At 33.9% G+C, this 23,579-nt stretch overlaps 2 protein-coding genes across 3 annotated transcripts; one reads left to right on the top strand and one right to left on the bottom strand.

Annotated features, from left to right (window-relative positions):
* LOC109711867 (probable ATP synthase 24 kDa subunit, mitochondrial) lies at window positions 11,064-16,342 on the top strand. Of its 2 annotated transcripts, none has more exons than XM_020235195.1 (7): window positions 11,064-11,294; window positions 12,265-12,367; window positions 13,223-13,367; window positions 13,955-14,065; window positions 14,669-14,815; window positions 15,412-15,534; window positions 15,904-16,342. In XM_020235195.1, exons 1-7 carry the CDS (start codon window positions 11,253-11,255, stop codon window positions 15,965-15,967), a joined length of 735 nt encoding a protein of 244 aa, XP_020090784.1. In that variant the 5' UTR covers window positions 11,064-11,252; the 3' UTR covers window positions 15,968-16,342. The 2 variants fall into 2 exon arrangements, with proteins under 2 accessions (XP_020090784.1, XP_020090785.1); XM_020235196.1 differs by having other exon boundaries at window positions 11,127-11,294; window positions 12,280-12,367.
* Window positions 17,612-22,569, bottom strand: LOC109712037 (calcium uptake protein, mitochondrial). Its single transcript, XM_020235457.1, has 9 exons — window positions 22,158-22,569; window positions 20,623-20,690; window positions 20,000-20,223; window positions 19,772-19,855; window positions 19,037-19,250; window positions 18,575-18,751; window positions 18,359-18,478; window positions 17,958-18,260; window positions 17,612-17,858 (listed from the first exon to the last, which is right to left on the bottom strand). The coding sequence occupies exons 1-8, from the start codon at window positions 22,471-22,473 to the stop codon at window positions 18,045-18,047; spliced, it is 1,419 nt and encodes a 472-aa protein (XP_020091046.1). The 5' UTR covers window positions 22,474-22,569; the 3' UTR covers window positions 17,612-17,858; window positions 17,958-18,044.

Raw genomic sequence — 23,579 nt, 5'->3', positions numbered from 1 at the left:
ATAATAATAACAAAATTAGAAGACCTATCCTATAAGTACAGAAATAATATTGTTCAAAAATATGGATAAAACTTTAGTATATAACTTCCCAAACGACACCTCGTTGGGAGAGCCTTGATTCACTGCTACATATTAATTTTGTCTTCATCCAATCGTTCTTTGGGTATTTTTTAGTGGTAAAATATAAAAAATAATTTATTAGAATCCTAGTAAGATGAACTATGATAACCCTTGAATAAAAATAAAAATAACACGCGACGATGGATTAGGCCTTCTTAACGAAACGTTATTGAAAAGTTCCCTATTAAAGTTTTTGTTTAATAATATATTTTAACCAACTAATATGCGCAACCTGATATTATATATATATATATATATATATAAATATATGCTAAATTACAAAAAAAAAAAAACTTCATTATAAATATCTATTTTACTTTCCTTCATAATTTTTAAAAACCTATATTTTACTTTCTTAATATTTTAAATTGTTGCATTTAATTCCCCTCGGTCAAGATTCAATCACTATTCCGCCCATTTTTATAATTTATACCCAAAATATCCTTAAAAATAACAGAAATGTATTAAAAAATATTTTGTATAAAAAAATAATTTGATCATTTTGTCTTCTTCATTAATGCCATAAATTTCAAGGAACAGAATATAGGTTTTTCAAAATTAGAAATGTTAAGTAAAAAAAAAAACTGAGTATGTATGGATTTTTTTTCTATAATTTAGCATTTTTTTTCTATTATTGAATTTTGGAAAAACTTCAAATGTCATCCATGTGATTTCGCACTTTTTCACTTTACTCGGTGGTTTAAAGTATATAAATTTAGTACCATGTGGTTTCGTACTTTCTCACTTTAGTACCCTATGGTTTAAAGTGTATCAATTTAGTACTTTATGGTTTTATTTTTCTCTTTTCGTCGACTCCTCTGTTAATATTTTGTTAAATTATATGCAAAAAAACTTCAGATATCCTATCTAGGTTTATCGAATATTTACGTTAGTACCTTATAGTTTTAACTTCATCACTGATTTTTTTTTCGTTAATATTTCGTTAAATTATATACGAAAAACTTCAAATACCCTACCTAGATTTATCGAATATTCACTTTAGTATCCTTCATTTTTAACTTTGTCACTGATTTAATAAAAAAATTAATAAAAAAAATAATAAATATAAATAAATAAAACTACATGGTACTGACTTGATACACTTTAAATAATAAAATACTAAAATAAAAAGTTGTGAAAGCACGGGGGGATATTTGAAGTTTATCCTTGAATTTTTCTACGGATCACAAAGAAAGAGTCCCATTAGTACGGTCATACACCGGGCGCACGGAACACGCTGTTCCGTGTTGGACTCGGACTCGAGTTGTGGGGTGGTGGTGGTGGTGGTGGTGGGGCCACGACAAAAAAGGGGCGCGCGAGCGCCGTGCACATCGAGGCCGCGGGCGAAACCGGGCGCGGAGTTGGGCGTTATTTACGGGAAATGCCACGGCCCCGCGGGGGTCACGTGACGCGCACGTGCGGGGTTTGCGTGTGCGTGATGTGACGTGGAGTGCGCGGGGGTGGGGGGTGGGGGGGTGGGTGTGGGCCCCACGTTTCTCTCGCGGGCCCGGCTCGAAAAATTGGCGCGCTCTTCTCGCGGCGTTCGAAGCAAATATCTCGTAATTATCGCAGTTTTGCCGTATATATTTTTTTTCCCATTAATTATAGACACGCCTAGCGAATCTATTTCTACATAATTTTTTTTTGTTTATTTTTAGACTAAATTACAAAAAATCTTTCTGTCCATAGCCGCTTTTTCACTTTTTCAGGGTATTTTTTTACTTTTTTTTTCTGTCATTTAAAAACCTACACTTTACCCCTTAAAAATGAGAAATGTTCACAGGGGGTACACCATGATGAAATGACCAAAATGCCCCTCACCATCTTCGTCTTCTCCCCCAACCTCGCTCAATCATCGCCCCTCCTCTTTCGNAGGGGCGCGCGAGCGCCGTGCACATCGAGGCCGCGGGCGAAACCGGGCGCGGAGTTGGGCGTTATTTACGGGAAATGCCACGGCCCCGCGGGGGTGGGGGGTGGGTGTGGGCCCCACGTTTCTCTCGCGGCCCCGGCTCGAAAAATTGGCGCGCTCAAAATATCTCGTAATTATCGCAGTTTTGTCGTATATATTTTTTTTTCCCATTAATTATAGACACGCCTAGCGGATCTATTTCTATATAATTTTTTATATTTATTTTTAGGCTAAGTTATAGAAATTTTTCTGTCAATATTCACTTTTTTACTTTTTTTTCTATTATTTAAAAATCTATACTTTGCTCCCTTGAAAAATAAAAAATATTCACAGTAGTACACCGTGACAAAATGACCAAAATGCCCCTCACCATCTTCGTCTTCTCCCCCAACCTCGCTCAGCTGTCGCCCCTCCTCTTTCGTTCTTCGAGCCTCGCTCAACCGCAGCTCCAACTCCATTTTCCTTCACATACTCCCCCGCTCTTCCTGCACTCGCGTTGCCCCTCCATTTCGGCGACGATAGGGAGGAGATCGGAGTGGGCATGAACGGAGAGACGTGCGAGGGTGAGGGCGAGGGCAAGACGGCGAAGGAGCACGAGAGCATATGTGTGACACGAATCGAGGGGGCGAGGGCAAGGCGGCGATGTAGGGCGGCGAGAAAGGAGGCGGCAGGGAGGAAAGGGTATTTTGGGTATAAAAAATATATAATAATAGAATATAAATGGAATCCTAACGGAATACTGACAACGGGAAACCAAAGTGAATATTTCTCATTTTTCAAGGGAGCAGTGTAGGTTTTTAAATGACAGAGAGATAGTGAAAAAGCAGGTATTGACTATTGACAAGAGGATTTTCTGTAATTTAGCCTTATTTTTAATTATGCCACTAAAGTTAGAATTCGTTAGAAATATACAATTAATCATAAATAAAATACTTAATTCTAATTAGTGAATAAGGTAAATTGATATTTTTACCCTCTTATTGACGGTAGAAAGGAAGAACATCATTGTTGGAGATTTTTGGGTGGATATTTTTGAATAATTCTAACAGTTTTGCCTTTTGAAGAAATATATTTGTGATAGCAAAAATATAATTTTATTTTTTTCTTAAAAAAAAAATGATACTCTAATGGTAACAAATTAAAAAGGAAGAAGATGACTGTTGGAGATTTTTGGGTGGATATTTTTGAATAATTTTAACAGTTTTGGTTTTTAGAGAAATATATTTGTAATAGCAAAAATGTAATTTTATTTTTTGTTAAAAAATAAATAATACTCTAACGGTATTAAATCAGAAAGGTAAATATGAATATCATTTGATTTTTATAGGAATAAATATGAAAAGTGGAGTTTGTAGAATATATTTGCTATTGAATATGTTTACAAAGAACTATATGAAATTAACCATTTTTGAAAATAAATTGCACGATGGTGACACTTCAGTTCTCAAATTTTAATTTAGTATTGATTTTGTACGGACTCTCTGTAAACATATCGAATAATAAATATATTTCTACAAAGTTTAAGTGATTAGATTTATTATCTGAAATTCTATAGTTTACAAATATATTCCTTCAAACGTTTTAATACGTTTTTATATATTTTTTTAAATGCATGTCAATTATTTTAAGAGCTATCTCAAATCAATATAAATTTATGCATCATATTTGTCCAAAAACTTACAATAAAAATTTAATTTTTTAAAAAAGTAATTTTATCCGGTGTACTGTATTAGAAAATATGTATCATATATCCTAAATCAAATTTCAATAATTGTTGTCGACCATAATTACGTACGTAATTCGACTTTCTTAAAAAATGTGAAAAAAATATAGAAATATTTAATAAAAAAAGTTATCAGTTAGAAAAAAAATAAATTAAAAGTTTGTTTCGTTTTATTATTTGTTCTATATAAAAAAAACCAAAATTTTTTATGTCAAAAAATGGATCCGTTAACAGAGCAAATAGTATAGATATAGATAGTATACATATAAAAAAGAAAAAAAAATTAGTATTTTTTATGTTATGAAGTTTTTAGTACGAATTTGACTCCTGGTGTTAACAAATAAATTTAGTGAATCCGATTATTATGTAATATTATTTGATATTTGACTAGATTCAATAAATCTAATCCGTACATCTATAAATTAATATTTTATTTATTTTTAAATTTACAATGAATGTACTAAGATATTTAATTTTTGGTAATCACGCATTGAACGTGACGAGATTCAAATAAATCTAATACGACTAGAATCATTAATATCACATTTTATTTCTTTAACTTAAAATAATTAATTTTACTGAACTTTTATTATTTAATATGATTCAATTTGGTGAGTAGTTATAACTCCCAACTGAGTTTCTCAAGAACTGTAAAAAGAAACAACAAAATAAATTTTCGTTCTTTTGTCGATAAATTAATTAAATAAATCTAATTTCTCGTACTAAATCGCAATTAATAGTGAGTAATTGATTCATATCACGATATTTAGTGTGGATAATTAATAGTGAGTATTGATTCATTATATGGCGAATAATCATGAAACTTATCGTTATTTATAATTAAAAAATAGATGTACTTATCTGAAATATGAATCATTATGCATTAACTATTCAATCTATTTAAATCTTAATTTTATTATCTAATTTTTCAATTTATCTGATTTTAACTTTAAAATTTAAATGCACCACTTTTATCTTTACAAATTCAATTAGTTTATTTCATACAATTCTCGTAATTTTAAATTTATTAAAATAAATAATTAACTTAAATTTTAAAATCAAAGTGTAGTTGAATAACTCAAATCAAATAAATTAAAAAGTCAAAAAGTAAAAAAAAAAATTAAAATATTGAAAAGTCAAATAGTCGACTAAAAATGTTCCATAGTTCAGAGAGGTTTTGTACATTTTTACTAAAAAATTATTACTTGTTTTAGAGCATTTATCGATTATCGATTTTTCATCCAGTACGATCGCAAAGATGAAAATATATAAAATTTATCTAAACTGTAGATTATTTTGATTCGACTTTCAAATATTTCGAATTTAAATGAGCTGATGACTCTTCGAATACAAAATATAAACTAATTGTTTATTTTAATAAAATTATAGTTATATAAATTATAAAAAAATATGCTAATTAAATTCATAAAAATAAGTAATGCAATTAAATTTTGAGATTTAAAAATTATTAATTTGCTCAAATCAAATACACTAATAATGAGATTGTAAAATTAACACGTGGTAGTTGAGATAATTTGTATGTTTTTACCAAAACACAAAATACTAAAAATAAATTTCTCTCGATTTATTGAGAAAGATATTTTCGATTTAATTAAAATGCAATTTCTCATGATCATTATCTCTTTTCGCGTTTTTTTCATTTTCCAATGTTCTTACGTGTTTTTTTTTTTATTATTGACTTTTCCGGCGACTAATATAATAATATAGGAATAATTGCCTATATATCTCTCATACGTTTGAAAATATATAATTTACTTCTAGTTTTTTTCTAAAATACTCCTCATATGTTCCACCGTTATTGCAAAATACTCCCGTAGTTATCTCCTATTAAGTTAACTTGGGTTAAACGTGAGTTAAATATCTACCACAGTTAAAAAAAATTAAGATGTCAACTTTGCCCTTAACTCAAGGGCAAATAAGGAATGTTAGTGACGGTAGAGGAGTATATTGAAAAATACCAAAAGTAAAAATACTTTTTGTGCCCCTGACTTTAAGGACAAATAAGAAAAACAGTGATGGTGGAAGGGTATATTTAAAAGGGCAAAATAGTAATTTTACAGAGTTAATAGAGTTAATTAACAGATTTTAACTCTAGGGTATATTAGAAATAAGTTGGAACATAAAAAAGGTATTTTCAATATTAATTTTCTAAGAGGGGCAAATCGAAAAGTCGGAAACTTTTCAGGGATATATAAGCAATTTCCCCTAAAATAAAATAAAATACACTAATACAGTACCCACGCTACGCAACCGAATAGATAACATTTCAATCAATTAACAATATATTTATTAATTATAAAATTAAAAAAATTATAACAAAAAAATTATAAAGTATTCTTATGAACATTATAAAAATAATTTTTTGTTAATATTTTCTTAACTTTTAGTATTTAAAAAGTTAAATTATTTTAGTAATTATTTTTGAAAATTTAATCAAACTTAATAATTTTATAGTTATTCTATAAATGAATTTTTTTAAATAAAAAAGTTAAAGTTTGAGAACTTAATAAATTTTTTAACTAAAATGTTAACGCTGGAGGATTTATTTCAAATTATCGAAAAATGTGAGGTGACTTTATCTTCTTAAAAATGATAGAGAAGGGAGAAGCTATCACATGCACCTACTGTATATTAATACTTCATACACCGCAACTTATATCAGATGACTACTGTTCTAATATCAAAAAAAAAAAAATGATCTACACAGTCTAATAATTTAAATTATTAAAGAGTGTTAAGTATACGGTGTATATACACATATACATCCAGTACAGAAAATGCTTATAAGGTGGCTCATAATTCTAAGAGAGATGATAGTTTTTTACTTGCACCTGGTTTATATTAACACTATATATATATATATATATATATATCGTACATTTTATTAGATAATTGATAAAATATTTGATAATTAATATTGTTAAATAAAATATAATATAAAATATTTAAATAATTTGTTGTACAATATAAATTTATTTCTGATACACATTTCAGAACGTGCAATAGGTGCATCCAAAAAATTTTAGGCTAAATTATATAAAAATTCCTTGTCAAAACTCGATTTTTCACTTTCCCCCCGCTATTTAAAAACCTACACTTTGTTTTCTTGTAAAATGAAAAATGTTCACAGGGGAGTACGGTGTGAACTGTGATGACAAAATGACAATTTTGCCCCTCACCATTTTTGTCTCCTTCCTCATCTTGCTCATCCACCGCCTTGATCAGTCGCGGTTCGTTGCCCGATTGGCCACGGTTCGCGTCTCAATCGGCCGCGATTTCTTTCCATTTTCTTCTCCACCTCCTCCCTTTCTCCTCCTGCACCCTTGTTGCCCCTCCATTTTAGCGATAGTAGGGAGGAAATCGAGGTAAGCGTGGATAGAGAGGTGGGTAAGGGCAACGAGAGTGAAGGCGAGGCGGCGGAGGAGGGCGAGGGAGTGTTTGTGGACGCGGACGGAGATGTGGGTGAGGGCGAGGTGGCGAGGCGGCGAGGCAGAAAAGGGCGAAGTAGCGGTAGAGAAAGCGGAGGATATTTTTAGTATAAAAAACATTTTATAACGGAACCCTAACGGATCACTAACGGTAGAGGGTGAAGTGAACACTTTTTATTTTATAAAAGAGAAAAGTATAGATTTTTAAAGGAAAAACTTTAACCCCCCCCCCTGTGGTTTTCGTAGTTTCTCACTTTACCCCCTGTGGTTTAAAATGTATCAATATGCCCCCATGTGGTTTCTTTTTTCTCTTTTTCTTATCAATTTCATTATTTGTTTTCTTAAATCAGTGATAAAGTTAAAATTAAAGGGTACTAAAGTGAATATTTAATAAATCTAGATGGGTATCTGAAGTTTTTTGTATATAATTTAAATGACAGTGCAAAGAATTGAAAAATCGAATTTTAACAAAAAGATTTTCTGTAATTTAGCCAAAATTTTATACGGCATTTGGCGAGCCCCTATTGGCTCATGGATTAATTGGCGTGCAATGGGTGCATCCAAAAATTTTGTAAGGTATTTTTCAATCTCATATTAGCTCATGGATTAAATGGGGACGTGGCTTCGTAATGAGACATTTCAATTTCAATGATGTGACCTAAGTGTGTATAGATTAGATAGATTAAATAACATGGAAAATGGGATCATAAACCTACCTCTCCACGTAATTATTTTGACTACTATGCGAATAAGTCAAAGTTTATTATGTCACGTCCACAATGCATAAAAAGACTCATTTTCTCGTCAAAACTAATTTATTAGTGAAATTACACACCAATTTTCTTGCATTGAATTTTGTGATTAGGATAGTAATTTTAATTATTTAATGTTAAATTAATATATATAATAATTTTTTAAAATTATCAGCAGATAAATACAATTTTTTATTAAATCGAACTTAACTAATTTATAATAGTTCTTATTCCCATTTTTTTCTATCAATTTACATAACTATAATTAAATAATTTTTAAACTGTTTAAAGTTAATATATATATACACCTAATTTACTAATATCTCTATTTCTATGCCAAATGAGGTAATTATAATTAAATAAATATATTTGTGTTATGTACAAAATTAAATTCTATAAACTACATAATTTTTTATTTTTTTATTTGGTAGAGCGTGCATTGTTAGCGCACTTTACCTGGTATAATAATTAATATTCTTATATATCTAACATTCTCCTCCACGCAAATCTCTAGTTTGGTTCGATATAATTAGAAGTATAGTGTAATTAAAAATGTATGCAGTTACAATTATATGCATCTTATTTATTTGGATATAGTAAAAGATGTCACAACTATAAATTATTTGTTTAATTGCATACAGTTGAGATTTGGAAAGTACATTTTTAAAATTTTATTACTTTATATATGCGGCAGCGATATTACTTCCAATGTAGAATAGAATAATACTTTCTTATTAAAAAGTAATTAGGGAAGTAATGCCTTTTGTTTAAAGTTATTCTCGTCAACTACTGTAGTTGAAATTGTAGCCAATTTAGTAGTTCCAAGTTCCAAATGCTGCAGTTGGACCTCCTCATGCAGTTCCAACTATAGCAATTGCATTCAACTACGTACATTAAACCAAACATTGAATTTCGATCTGCATGTAATTATAGCTGTAATTAGGGGTGGCAATCCAGCTCGCTGTTCGTGAGCCAGCTCGGGTTCTGCTCGAAATGAGCTCGAGATCGGCTCGCTCGTTTGGTAAACGAACCGAGCACGAGCTGGATTTTTCAGCTCGTTTAATAAATGAGCCGAACACGAGCTGGGGTCAGCTCGCTCGTGTTCGGCTCGATAACAGCTCGAATACATATATTTTATATTTATATAATTTATTTAATTTATATTTTTATATATAAATAAATAATTATATATAATATATATTTTTATTATTTAATTTTTAGCAAAATAAAAATATAAATGCGAGCTCAATTATAAAAAGACTCATTTATATGTAAAGTTTCAACTATTAGATCAAAGTCTAATATAAGAATTGGATCAAATTATTTTTTTATATATTTAATCTAATCATTTTAATTTATTGTTCGTTGCGCCAGGCTCAGCTGTGTCGGCTCGTTAATAACGAGCCGAACAGCAGCTGAATTTTCGCTCGATACTTTAACGAGCCAGCTCGTGTTCGGTTCTGTTAATAACGAGCCTACACGAGGAGCGACCCAGCTCCGCTCCGTGTTCGGCTCGTTAACCCCTTAGCGTAATGCATATAAAGCTACACACAACTAAACAAGCCCTAATTATATTTTTAACTAAGATGTATTAGAGTGTTAATTTTATTCTTTTTCTATCCATTTAAATTCGCGGATTTGATCATATATGGGTAGCACCTAAATCCAATCCCACCCAATGAGAAATTATGGGATAAAACTTCAACGGAGAGTTCCCAAACAATGCCACATCGAGAAGTCTCCGATCTGTTGATACATGTTAGCTTTACATTAATCAAATTGAGTATTTTTTAATATTAAAACTCGAAGAAAAGAATTTAAACCCTAAAGGAGATGATCATAATCCTTGAATAGAAACAAAACTAATATATGACAGCGAATCAAAGACTTCTTAATGAACGAGACATTGTTCAGGAACTCTCTGTTGAAATTTTATCTGAAATTATTAATTGTATTGGGCATATAAGTACATCTCATACGCTACACATCTACACTAAAATTGGATATGTTTTATGATATTTAGAATGCCTCTATGTCAAAACTCCACCAATTTCTCATAAATAAAAAAGAGCCATTGATTTTTTTTTTTTTTTGAGTAATAATATGTTTGCAAACCTTGTGATTTTTTATATACGGGCTCGTTAAATGGTGTAGATTATATTTATCGAATTAAATTTTAATTTTAAGATATAAATCATTGAAAATAATGAACGCAATAATTTCGTGAGTTGCATTGTAAAACAATTTAACTAGGCCAAAATAAAACAACCAAATTAAATCAAATTGACATTGCTGTGAACCCAAACAGTAAAATATCTAGACATATAATAAACTTTATTATGGACAAATAGATTCATTGAATATGAGAATTGTTGAATAGCAACTTAGGCCGACGGAGAGTCAAAACTTATGAGTTGATTCTAATTCGTGTTCGACTCATTAAGATTTCGAACCGAAAAATTTAACTCGTGTTTGACTTATTTATTAAATGATCGTAAGCGCTAACCAACTATTCCAAAAATACGTGCCGATAAGAATTGCGCACCTATTGCACTCAAAGGCTCAGTCACAGCACTCGCGAGTTTCGACCTGACTCAACTCACCTGGACGCTGAGTTTATTGTTGGGCCTCTTGCCATTAAATTTCTTGTGGGTTATACATCCACTCAACTTATTAGGTTCATCCAACTAAATTTATTAGTCTCAGCCTATTATCACGGCGCAGGATGCTAGACTTATTTTAGCCCAATAATAAATAGTCAACAATCTCCCCCAACATCTGCACCGTTAATGCAGTATTTAAGAATAAACCTCGGCCACTGGCTCTAATACCACTTGTAGATTATAAACGCTAATTAACTATCTCAAAAGCATGCAGCTATTTATTATTGGGCTAAAATAGATCCAACAATCTCGAGCCCATTTCGAGTCGTCTATGAGCTGGCTCGCGAACATTGGGCTGAATTGTTAGCACCATAACATGAAGTCAAATTGAAAAAAAGAAAAAGAAAAAAGAAAAGTGTAAAATTGAGGGGCTGTAGAGAAAGAATTGTACAGTAAGAGGGTCTCCGCGCATATTTGACCTTCTCTTGAGGCCATCCGTCCGTTGGATGCAGATCCAACGGCTCGAAACGCGCGAGGAATCGCATGCGCTATCGCTCTTCTTCGTGTGGGTGGTAATGGTGCGGCTCGATCGCGAACACCTCGAAGCTTAAGACGACGAAGCGATTGTAGAAGACGAAGAGAGAGAGAGAGAGAGAGAGAGAGAGAGAGAGAGAGCTTCTTCTCCGATCCGTGGCCATGGCGACGTTGGCTCATCGCCTCCTCTCCCGATCACGTCAGGTACCACCACCCCTCCCCCCCCCTCTCTCGATCGATACCCGATTCGATTCGATCTTCGAGTCGTTTGTTTTTGATCTGTGGAAAACGACTGGATCTGCGGCGATCTCCGTCTCATCAGTGTTTGATTCGATCGGATGCTTCGGATTTGCTATCCGTAGTGATCGCTAGGTTCTTTTTTTAAAAATTTTTCCTTTTATTCGCGTTGTTTGAGAATCTAATGCTGGGAAATGCGGAAGAAATGTGGAAATTTCATCTTCGATTCTGCTTGATAAGAATTGAATTTTGTGGTGTGGCTATAGTAGGATCGGGGATTCAGATTCTGTTGATGTTTTCCTTGCCGTCCGTAGTGATCGCTAGGGTTTTTTTTTGCCACATAGATTGAAATAGAAAACGATGGGAAATGTAGAAATTAGTTTCATCTTCGATTGTGCTTTAGGTTATAGCTGTGTTTCTTTACGTGCACAAAATTGGATTTTATCAGTGGAATCGGGGCTGAGTTGCTGTTGATATATTCCGTATTCTTTCTTTTTTCCCCCATTTTATGCAATTAAAGCGGATGTTTGATGCTCCAGTAGGGTAATCTTCATATACAATCATACTAGATTGCTCAAAAGTCAAAACCAATAACATTTTACACTATCTGATTATTAATGTTACTATATCCATTGTTATTTCAAGTGTCGTATAAATTTGTAGAAAGATTATCTCTCTTTATTTAAATGTTTTTTGGGTGGTATCATATTGTAGTGTAGTGAGCTTTTTTTGCTTCTCATCTGTTTTGCTTAGAACTTTTATTGGTGGGGAATGTATGTTTCTGCGTTCAGATTTCTGTTGTTTAGAAGTTGTTATTGCAATTGTGTCCTATCTTCCTTATTTATGATCTATTTCATCTGATAGTTCATCTAATTTCCGTTGTTATCTAGCTCAATTGCCTTTGTTTGTTTCCCTAATATTTACTGAGATTTTGCAGCTATATGCTGGTCAGGCCATTTTGCAACATGGGCATGCTCTTTCTGTTCGATCCTATGCAAAAGACGCAGCTCCATCTAACTTACCTCCCCTCAAAGGAGATGGTATGTCTCTGTAATATTTAGCATAAATAAAATATTAGTTATTGATGATTTAAGTCCTCTTTGATTAACATACGTCGAGCTGTGCTTTCCTGTAAATTCTATTACACAAATCAGCACATTCTTTGTACGCAATGTAATATCAAGAGAATTGTTCAGTAAGTGGTTGCTGTGAACAAGTTCACTGAATACAAATGTAAGTCAAAATGCAGGAGTCATTTAATTACTTGTCTTGGCTTTTATACATGCATGGAGAATGGGGTCGGATAATCCAATATATATGCATTACAATGCATCTTCTTTTCATGAAAAAACTGAACTTTCGTTTTTCAATTTTTTTGGGAATGTGGAATGGTGTGGATTAAAATGCTTGCTAATGGACAGTTAGTAGTACATTCTGATTCTTGTTTTACTTTGTTCATATATTACATCAACTGTCGTCCTTCTTTCTCCTCTTATGTTATACAATGAGTCGACCGACGATATCTGCAGCCTTTACTCCGACTAGATTAGTAGGTTGAATTGTCTATCTCTCTCTTTATCTGAGGCCCTCGTAACATTCCTGTTGCTTAGAGCCTCATGATACTTATTATCCATATGTATTCTACTTTTTTAGTCCTTAGTTCCTTACTTAATATGTTGATATTAAACAAATAAAAATGATCCATAATACCAAGGTCGAAAATTATAATATCTGCATTGAGTTAGTAAGCAATCATCTTAGTTTTATAAGAACTTTGATTTAGTTTATAATTTTTTTCAATTTATGTATAGTCAATAGTGTTATACGCTTGTGAGGATGTACGTTCACTATAGAAGTGCTACCTCTGACAAAAGCAAACATTTTTCTTCTTGTAGAGATGTTGAAGAACATATTTTTTGAGGTCAAGAAGAAATATGAAACGGCACTTGGAATACTTAAGAAGGAAAAAATTACAATTGATCCTGATGATCCTGCAGCTGTTGCTCAGTATGCTAATGTTATGAAGACTGTAAGAGAAAAGTAAGAGAATTTTGTTTTTCTTACCTTCGCAATTTGGATTCCTTAACTTGCTATTGCCTTTTCTTTTCTGTTCTTTCTTTAAAATAGTTAGTTTCTGGATTTAGTTTCAGTTCTACTTGTCTATTAAAGAACTTCTGATAGTGTAATTGGTAGTTTATGGAATTTAGTTTCTTTTTTAGTGCAATGCAATGAGGTCGCTGCTGTTCCACATTTATAAGTGTGTAGGTGGTATTAAAGGAGCTTATTAATTTTATTTGAATAGTTAGCTTTTCTAATAGCTTCTTCTAGTTTATGATATGGTACTGACATCTTGTTAATGCTTTTCCCTTGTTCTTACGTATCACCTGCCTAGTTGGATGTTGATTTGTCATAAGTGAAGCTTGATGTTGAGCTTTTATATGCGCGACCAAAAGAGTGACAGAAATGTCATACTTTTTCATTAATTGATCTCACTTCCATTATTTGATGGCTAGATAACATATTTTTCACCTGATCTACTCTATTTCCCATTAACGGATCTAAAACAATAGATTGATCCTTCCTTTTTACGACATAGCTTTTAATTTGACAATCTGGTCATCATGCAGGGCAGATTTGTATTCCGACTCTCAACGAATTAAATACACCATCGAGCAACGTACTCAAGGCATTCCTGATGCTCGAACATATTTTTTAACGCTCCAGGAGATCAGAATCAAGTACTTCTATTTCCTTTCTTGTATTTTTTGAATAGTTTTAATCTTACTCACATAAGCACGCCGATCAGATTATTTACTTAGCTCGTACTCTTAAAGAGCTGATCTTAGTCATTATATTATGTTTTCATTGAAATGAGAAATCTGAGAGACAATAGAGGGATGCAGGTAACTGCGTGAATGGGAATTTATCCATCAGGTACTAAATTTATTTATGGGATTATCCAACTGTATGGCTGGACTATAGAACAGCTTCTCCACTTCAAGAAGCAACAACCAAATGATTGGCAAATTAAAAGACTGGAACTCTTGCTGCGGCTGAAAACTGAAATGAAGCCCAAAGAAGCGGAAGCTCCACGCAAAGATTTTGCTATTTTTCTTCAGATTAAAAGGGTTGTTAGTGCTTCTTCAAAGAGTTTTACTTTAACAACACTTCTACAAAAGCGTCAATTGACTGAACCGGCTCTAAATTTTTTTTCTGCATTGATATGTTACCCTTTTGGAAGAATATCCTGCTATTCAATTATCATTTATAGCTCTCCCTAGCTCTATATCTAATTCCATCAATGGGGAGTTGTATTATGATTTTTCCCCCCTCTTTTCCAGGAGTGGGCTTACAGATGATCTTGGTGCTGAGGCTATGATGATGGAAGCGCTAGAGAAGGTTGAGAAGGAGATTAAGAAGCCACTTTTGAGGTCTGACAAGAAAAACATGAGCCTTCTCTTAGCAGAGTTCGACAAGATAAATAAAAAGTAAGGAACGGAGAAGAACCATATCTTTATATTTCACTCACGATGAGTTCACCATGATTCTAGACACCAGGGTGCGGCCTTAAGATCTTTACTTCTTATCAAAGCCCTAGGTGAAGATCCCAATATAAGCATCAAACTTGATCCCATGAATGCAAATGTTCCTTGAGATAATATTTTGCACTCTAGATTGCAGATCCTACCAAAAAGGCCAATCAACTGCTCTAATTCCTCTCTCTTCTTTTATATTGAGTTGCAACCAGGAAAAAAAAATTGATGCTTTGTTCTCGATCTTGGTGTTCTAGTGGGAGCTCAAAATCATAAAACTATAAATCTTATCTTAAACCTCATTGCAACTGTTTACTTTTTATTGTCGCATCACAGCTATAGATATTATGTCCATATCTATCGATAATTAAATATGTATACTTCTTCTGTTTAGATCGTTTTCTCAGAGATGGTAACTCCATTCATGCCATTGTCATTTTTTATAGTTCTGAATGTGCCTTTTCTTCGCAGTAGCTAGGCCTGAAAGCATGTTGATTTTCATATTTCTTTTTTTTTTTTTTTACACTTTGTGCTATCGAAATATGGAATAGGCTTGGTATTCGCAAGGAAGATCTCCCCAAGTATGAGGAAGAGTTGGAACTAAAGGTTGCTAAAGCAGAGCTACAAGAGCTGAAGAAAAATGCTGTGGAAGCAATGGAGACCCAGCTTAAAAGGTCTGTATCTCTTTCTCCGTAATATTTATTCCTTAACTAGAAGACTATATGGAAGTGTCTTACGATACACGCGAGGCTCTTCGGAAGTGCCATATGTTGCACGTGGTTTCAAAAAGAGTTAAGTAGAATATTAAGGCATACAAGTATTAGTTTAATATCCAGCTTTATATTATAAATAACACCTTAACTATTTCGTGAATCGGGGGTTTTGCGTGGTTGCCCGCGGCCGAACACCCCCTATATGTTTAGCTAAGTTGTGGATCATTTATTTCTCTTTCTTTGCTAGACATACACAAGTTCTAAATTTGTTTTGTATCCTCGAGATTTTGCGGAGCTACTGACCTGCTCTTTGTTTTTTCAATTATTCAGGGAGGAGTTCAAAGATGAGCAGATGGTCGACGTGCGGTCGTTGGATATCCGGAACTTCATCTAGAGCTTTGTTTATTTGATCGGGGCATTTAGGTTGTGTCTCTAAATCCTGTTTAATTTTTCGATGAGCGTGCTTCTGCAAGCACAGCTGCCGCTAAAAGTGCTCTTTGACCAAACCAACCTTGTTTTCGCATAATAATAGTGGCTAAACATGCCTCTGATGAATTTGGCGCGCCGGGATTATTTGCGTCGGCTTAAATCTTGATGAACTTGAGATTTGCTTCGTTTGCTTGTGTTCTTATCTCTCTCCCTGCTGTTTATGATTCGACAGTTTAGTCATCTTGCCAAAATTTCCTTGATGCCAGAAATAAACGGAGTTTGATGCTGGTTTGTGTATATATTGTTCACATTTTGTTAACTCGTAATTTGATTATGTCAACTGATTACATTTTGTTTTTGCGAACATTTACTTAAATGTCTGCTGACGTCATTTGTTTTTTAAAATTATCATGGGCATCGTTTTTGTATTATTTTGGCGTTATTTTCATGTCGGAATAAAATGCGGTACGAAGGTGATTGAAAATTAAGAGGTTGATTTTTACTTCTTAGAAAACTTTTGTATCCATAATTATTTATAACATAGCATAATTCGTCTACGAAATGATTTTTTACTTTAAAAAGTAGCTTAAAACTTTGAAGTACAAATATGATATTTATTTTAAATATTGTATCACACTTCTCACCTAGCAATACTATATATTTCTTCCACCCTTCTGATAAATTGCTTGTTCGAAAATTCAGTTTATTTTGTGAACTTTTTATTTTATTTTATATAATATAGAATTAAGCTAGAATATTATTAATAGCACTAAATTATTAGTGCTATTAAATTTTTAGCCCTCGGATAAAATGATCTACGGCAAAGATGATAATGATCCCCTAAGATTATGATTGAGTGGGTGATTAATTGAATAATATGATCTAATGGATAAAAATGATCAAAATAGTAGATCTAACGACGAAAAATTTAATAGCACAGTGCTATATATAATATTATTGTAGCCAGACTCTATATCTCTCTCTTTATATATATATATATATATATATATATAGACTGGGGCTACTATATTCATATAAGTATAGAGCCCTTTATACTCATAAGTTTTCGACCATTTAGTTGAAAAAATATGCAGTTAGGATGAAAGTGGTTATGCTCAGTTGATAGTGGGACCCTAGGGTTGAGTGCGTGGTTGTTTGAATGTAGTAATAATCTAACAGGTAAAATAATTAAGGTAAATCTAATGGCAGTATAATAGACTCTATACTCATAAAAGTATAGTAGCCGGACTTATATATATATATGGAGTCGATGGGATACTATTGATAGCACCAAGCGTTTGGTGCTATCAAGTTTTTAACCGTTAGATGTAACTCTTTGACTATTTTTACCCGTTAGATTATACTATTAAACCAATAACTCACTCGACCCTAGAGACCCCACGTCATCCTAACCATATATATATAGAGTTAAGCTAACATAACTACAAGTAATAAATGATTCCAAACAACTGATTTGGGAAAAAGCTAGAATTCTGAATACCTAGGAATTCTAAGATTTGAGAAGAGCCGAAGAGTTGTTTTTTCTTTAAAAAAAAACCACCAATTATCCATTAAAAACAACAACAACAACAACAACAACAACAACAACTAAACGAAGCAAGCATATACGGTTGTACATTTTCGAAGTCTCCATCAGAACATCACAGAGAGGACTACATAAAGCAAACGGTAAACAGTTCTATATACATAGCATGCTCCAAAGCCACATTTTGAAGTCACAGATACCTATTTACAAAAGAAAAAAGGAAAAAAAGAAAAAGAAAAAGAACGCGCACGCTTACCCGGTCGCCGAAAAAAAGCGATCACTCGGACTTTACGTGGTCGTGCTACTGTACCTACATAAAAACAACGGAATCCAGAATCCAATGTCAAAATGATTTGCTCGATGATCGAGAGATGATAAATGAAATGAGTCGAGAAGAGCTCTGCACTACCTTCTTATCGAATTTATTTACTAGCCGAAAATCTCGGTCAGGTTAGAGAGTATCGGTTACGGTAGCGGCTGAGGGAATGCTTGCTTGTTAATGAATCCGCGGAAGAGAGCAGTTTTTCGTGCAATTCAGCCAGCAGGAGAGAAGCCCTACCAAGCCCGAAGATGTCGTCGGCTGGCGGATGTCGCTTTCCCTTTTCTGCAAAGCCCGTAGGAACTCCTCTAAGCTTATGTTGCCGTCGCGGTTGGTGTCGAATACGTGGAAGATGACGTCGACCGTATTGTCGGATACAGCGACCCCGCAGACCTGATTAGCCAGAGGAGGAGGAGCAGTTGAGTATTTACCTGTAAATACGCTACTGGGAGGAAAATCCGTGCGCGGAGAAGGAAGGAAAAAAATCTTACTTGGGATGCCGCTCGCTTGAAATCCTGCTTCGTCAAAAGACCGTTTACTTTCCCGTAACTGAACATGGCCACAGCCAGCGGTTCCAACCTCTTGCGCAAGTCGGCAAAGGCCTTGAACTCCTGCAGTTTAACCGACATTTAGATGCATAAGAATAGAGAGATAAAAAGGTTTTTAATGCGAGAGAATAAGGTTTTTAATGCGGAGACAGCAATGACCTCGAAAGTAATGCGCACGTCTCTCAGGTGCGAGACGTTCTCAATATCGTCGGCTCGGTCCAGGAACTTGTTTATGTGGTTCATGTCGGCCGAAGCAACCATGGATAGTGCGAAATCCTTGGCAGATATAGATCCTCTTGACATGAAGTCATAGTGCGTGAATTCCAAGCGCACAATCTAAAATAAAAGTGAATTTTTTTTTTAGGTAAGTCCAATTCACAATTGTTCACAAAATGAAGCGATAAAAATATTGACTTTCGCAGTTCATCACCAACTGCCTAAGTTGAATTAGTGAATCCTTCCTCACCAGATTTCATCTTTCGAGTTCAGTTTGCCAGAGATTTAAGTTAATGCTGATATGTTGCTGATTGACAATTAAATTAACAATCTAATTAATCTGAGTCTCTAGGGAGGAGCAACGATAATACAAATAGCGACAAAGCTGAAATGCTTGGAAAGTACCTCGTCGTGCAAGCCCCTCAGAAACTGGACAAATTTATCATAATGAAGAGAGCGGTTCCCATCCTCACCGAAGAAGTATTCGAGAAGGCCCCCATTCTCGACGGAACCGCCAACTTTGAGGCCAATTCGCAAGCCGTCCCTGTGGGAGGACCCTTGTCTATTATGAGAACGCATCAATGCCATCACTTTCTTGAACTCTTCTTGTTCTATCTCCCTAGAAAATGTTACGAGGACCAGTAAGCCAAAAAAATGTAGTGATGCGAAAAGTGATAGCCGAAACATGTTCATACCCCTTTTACCATCAACAACATACGAGAGGACTGAATATATGCTGCTCATAGAGAGCATGCCTTTATCTGGACGAACAAGAGAAATTAACTGCACGTGAATTGTCACAAGTGAACAACAACAAAGAGCAATTGCAACTTCAATAGTAAACTACTTGTACAGAGAATATGCAGCACCCATGAAAACAGATATTAAGGAGAATACGAGTTTCGACAAATAATATTTCTTGGATTTGTGAAGTATTAGTAGATAAGGTGCTCAAATAATTATTCGTTTAGTTGGAAACGACATGAAATGCTCTTGCATCTTTGCGAAGAACTAGAAAATTTGATAAACCGTACATGACCAGTTTTAAACGCGAACAGAGAATATAATGCAGAGTTTGAACACAAAAGTTGTATCAAGTATTCTACAAGAAGTCGTCAAGAGGATGACAAAAGAACATACCCATTGTTGTCAAGATCAAACATTTTAAAAGCCACTCTGAAGCTTGATTCGGGGATGCTGAGCAATGTCACAAAAAAGATGTACCTATAGCAGGCCAAACAACAATCTATCAGTAAAAGCAACCTTCGAAAACTTCTAGAGAGCACTTGAATATATCCTTGAGAAAGACCAAAAGGAAAGTTGTATATGTTAATTTGGACACACGAAGTTGAAACGCAAAAAGCTTACTCTGGAAATGATATAAGTCCATCATTGTTAGTATCAAAGAGCATAAAAAAGTTTGACGGACTGCAGTGCAAATCCCCAGGATTGCGTTCCCCTCTTAAATATCCTTCTCTAATGATATTGGACTCTGATGGAGGAAACACAGGGACTACGGCTCGCATCAAATCTGCAGGTAACATAAATACCTCTCCTTCTGGGCTGCGGAAGGATGCAAAGTACTCGAATATCTACGAATAAATTGTGTCTTAATCAGTGTATTCCTAATATTTGAATCTCATGATTACTATATCAAAAGAGGAATACTGGAAAAATATTACCATAAATTTAAAACTAAGCTAATAAAGAAGTATCAATAGCTATTTGTAAAAGTGACATTAAAAAGGAGCATTTTTGGCTCAAAAAAAAAAGGACCTTTGCACCTACCAGCTTTTGTACAGCTAGTAACTAAAATAGAAGATAAATCTAGTTTAGCAAAAAGGAATAAAGGATCATTTCTCTTCTTATTTCCGCGTACTCAAAGAATATGGGCATAAAATCTTCAATAATCAATTCCAGTAAAAGGAAAACAATATGAAATCTAAGGGAAAAGCATCGAACTTCAACAACCAAAGAGCAATTTAAATTACCTTTTCAGGGGGACTTCGAAGTCTGATCCTTTTCTCATAGTTAAAAAACACCTTTCTTCGGTATGAGTCTGTAGTTAACAACATAAAAAACATACGAAACAATACATGTATCATTTCAAACCACAAATGCTTCTTAATTATGCATAACCGAAGAGAAGAAGGATACAAGTGGTAATACTAGTGATCAAATATATAATGGCAATAAACTAAAAATGCAAGTCAATTATCATGAACAACATATTTTTGTAACTTGTAAAAAACCAAAATCTATCTTTCTGAATACTTCTAAAGTACAATTTTTTTTTGGACATATCACGTTATACAATTGAAAAAAATCCTAACTTAATCTACTACCACCTGCTGAACATATAATGTTACAGGCAAGATATTGGTGAATTGTATCTCCCGTTTGGAATGTCCATCATTAATTCTTAACACATTGGGTTAAACATTTAATTTGAAGATTCTCCATCATCAAGATAATAAAGAGAAAGGGTTAAAATTTTCCTAGGTGAGATAGTCTTGAAATCATATAGACTGACCTTACTGCCTAAAGGCCAAGAATCTACTCATGAAAATCCTCATCGTTACAAGTAATCCAAATGAGGTAGTTCTAAAATCTAATCCTAAATCTAAGGTATCCTAACTTTAGAGAGAAGCAAAGTTCAGATGTTGACATAGTTGGCTAATACTCAAATTGATGAATTTGCACTAAAAATGTTGGGAAAATAGAATGCTACATAATTCTTCTGATTTAGTCCACTATCTTGATTTGTTGATATGAGAACATATAGTGTAGGATCTGATAACAAGGACACCTCCCATTCACAAGTTAGCAAGTTTACTGACATCTGACATCAATGCTTTTGTCAAATAAGAGGAGTTGTGCACCTTTAACCTACGCTGGATCTGAAGAATCTTGTCCAAAGTGTTAACTCACATTGGTAACAATTGAGAAAATAACTCAATTATCTTATCCTAATTTAAGGCATTACATTAGCCTAAAGAATATTGTGATGCGACGAACCAATTTACAAAACCATCAGATAAGCTATTATCATTTATCTGCAATGAAGTAGTATATCTATCAGAAAATTTCTGGAGTGGATTTAATCACCATTGGAATCTGTTGAGATAAATTCACTTCGCATTAGGATTTCCATGTCCAGCGATCAACCAATGAATATGACACAATTTAACGCCATATGTAGTAGAAAAACAGGTCTACGTAACACTTTACGCAGATCATAGTGATTGATCTACCTACAATATTTTGTATACAAAATATTTAGTTTAAACATTATTTCGCCATAAACATGCTAAATTTGGGATAGATATGATTCTCGAAGATTTAGTTGGATCACATCAACATAACATCTAATTTCATCAGAGCATCATCAGCGTCATTACGATCCAAAATTTTTCCCCTCATTATCCAACTTATAAACATTATTCCTCTTCTAATTGCTCATACTAATCCGAAATCAACTGAAATCAAAGAACCACAAATTGAAACCCTAGGGAGAAATTTTCACCTCCGAGTAGAAACCTCGGCTTCTTCTCCTTGCCCGCGTCGGGGATTGCGATCTCGCGCTCGGGACCGTTCACCCGCTCCGATCCGGAGTCGGCGAAGGAGACGGAAGACGACTCCGGCGACGACGACGAGGGGAGGAACCAGAGCCCCAGCCCCGACCCCCCCACGGCCAAAACCCCGGCCGCGGCGCGGCGGAGCGCCGCCACATCGCCGCCCTCGGCCCCGCCGCTCGCGACGGCGGAGAAGGCGCGCCCCAGTCGCGCCCCGCCCCCGATCCCGCACCTCCGCAGCGACGATCCGAGCATGTAGAAGATCATCGTATCCACCCCAAATCGCGAGAGAGATCGCAAGAGTTCGAGATCGAGAGATCGATCGATCGATCGTGAGAGAGAGAGAAAAAGAGAGAGAGGAAGCGGCGAAGCGAGAGCGAAGGAGACGTTGACCCAATCGCACACACGCACGTATATATATATGCGCGTACGTGACTACGTGTGCATACGTATTATACTATATATACGCGTAGCGGCGTAGAGCTATACATGTATTATTATTTACAGTATTTACTATTTACTAGGATTAAATTTAACTAATTAAAGATATTTTGTGGGTGATAAACATATGGTAAAAAAAAAAAAGGGTATAGAATACTGAATTAATTTTAGGTTGGAAATAACTTTTAATTGAACTGTAGATAAAAAATTATTTATTTTACTACCATTTATTTAATAGAAAATCAATAATACTCTTATTATTTTAATTATTTTTATGAAAAATTTATATATAAACTAGTATATATATATAAGACGGTGAAGAAAAATTACAGTAATAAAATTTTTATTAAATTGTTTACAACTAAAAATACAAGGGCTAGAGCCCTATGAGTAAGATTAAAACAAAATTATATATATATTTTGTGGGTATTAGTTATTGAATTTGGGATGAAAATAACTTTTAATTAAACTGAAGTTTCGATAAAAATTTAGGAAAAACTTTAAAAACCCCCCTTGTGGTTTCGTAATTTCTCACTTTGTCCCCCTGTGGTTTAAAATGTATCAAATTGTACCCATGTGGTTTCGTTTTTATCTTTTCGGTAGCTTTTTCGTTAATATTTCATTAAATTATATACAAAAAACTTCAGATACCCATCTAGATTTATCAAATATTTACTTTAGTACCCTTTAATTTTAACTTTATCACTGATTTAAGAAAAAAATAATGAAATTGATAAGAAAAAGAGAAAAAAGAAACCACAGGGGCGCAAATTGATACATTTTTAAACCACAGGGGGGCAAAGTGAGAAACTACGAAACCACAGGAGGGTTTTGAAGTTTTCCCTAAAATTTATTTTTCACTGTTGCTTGTTTAATAGGAATTTGATGATTTTGAAACTCTAGTTATTCTAACAATTGCTTATTTTTATCGA

The sequence above is a fragment of the Ananas comosus genome, linkage group 6 (genome assembly GCF_001540865.1).
Source record: "Ananas comosus cultivar F153 linkage group 6, ASM154086v1, whole genome shotgun sequence".
In the NCBI taxonomy this organism is placed as follows: domain Eukaryota; kingdom Viridiplantae; phylum Streptophyta; class Magnoliopsida; order Poales; family Bromeliaceae; genus Ananas; species Ananas comosus.
This window is presented reverse-complemented; position numbering and strand designations above follow the sequence as displayed.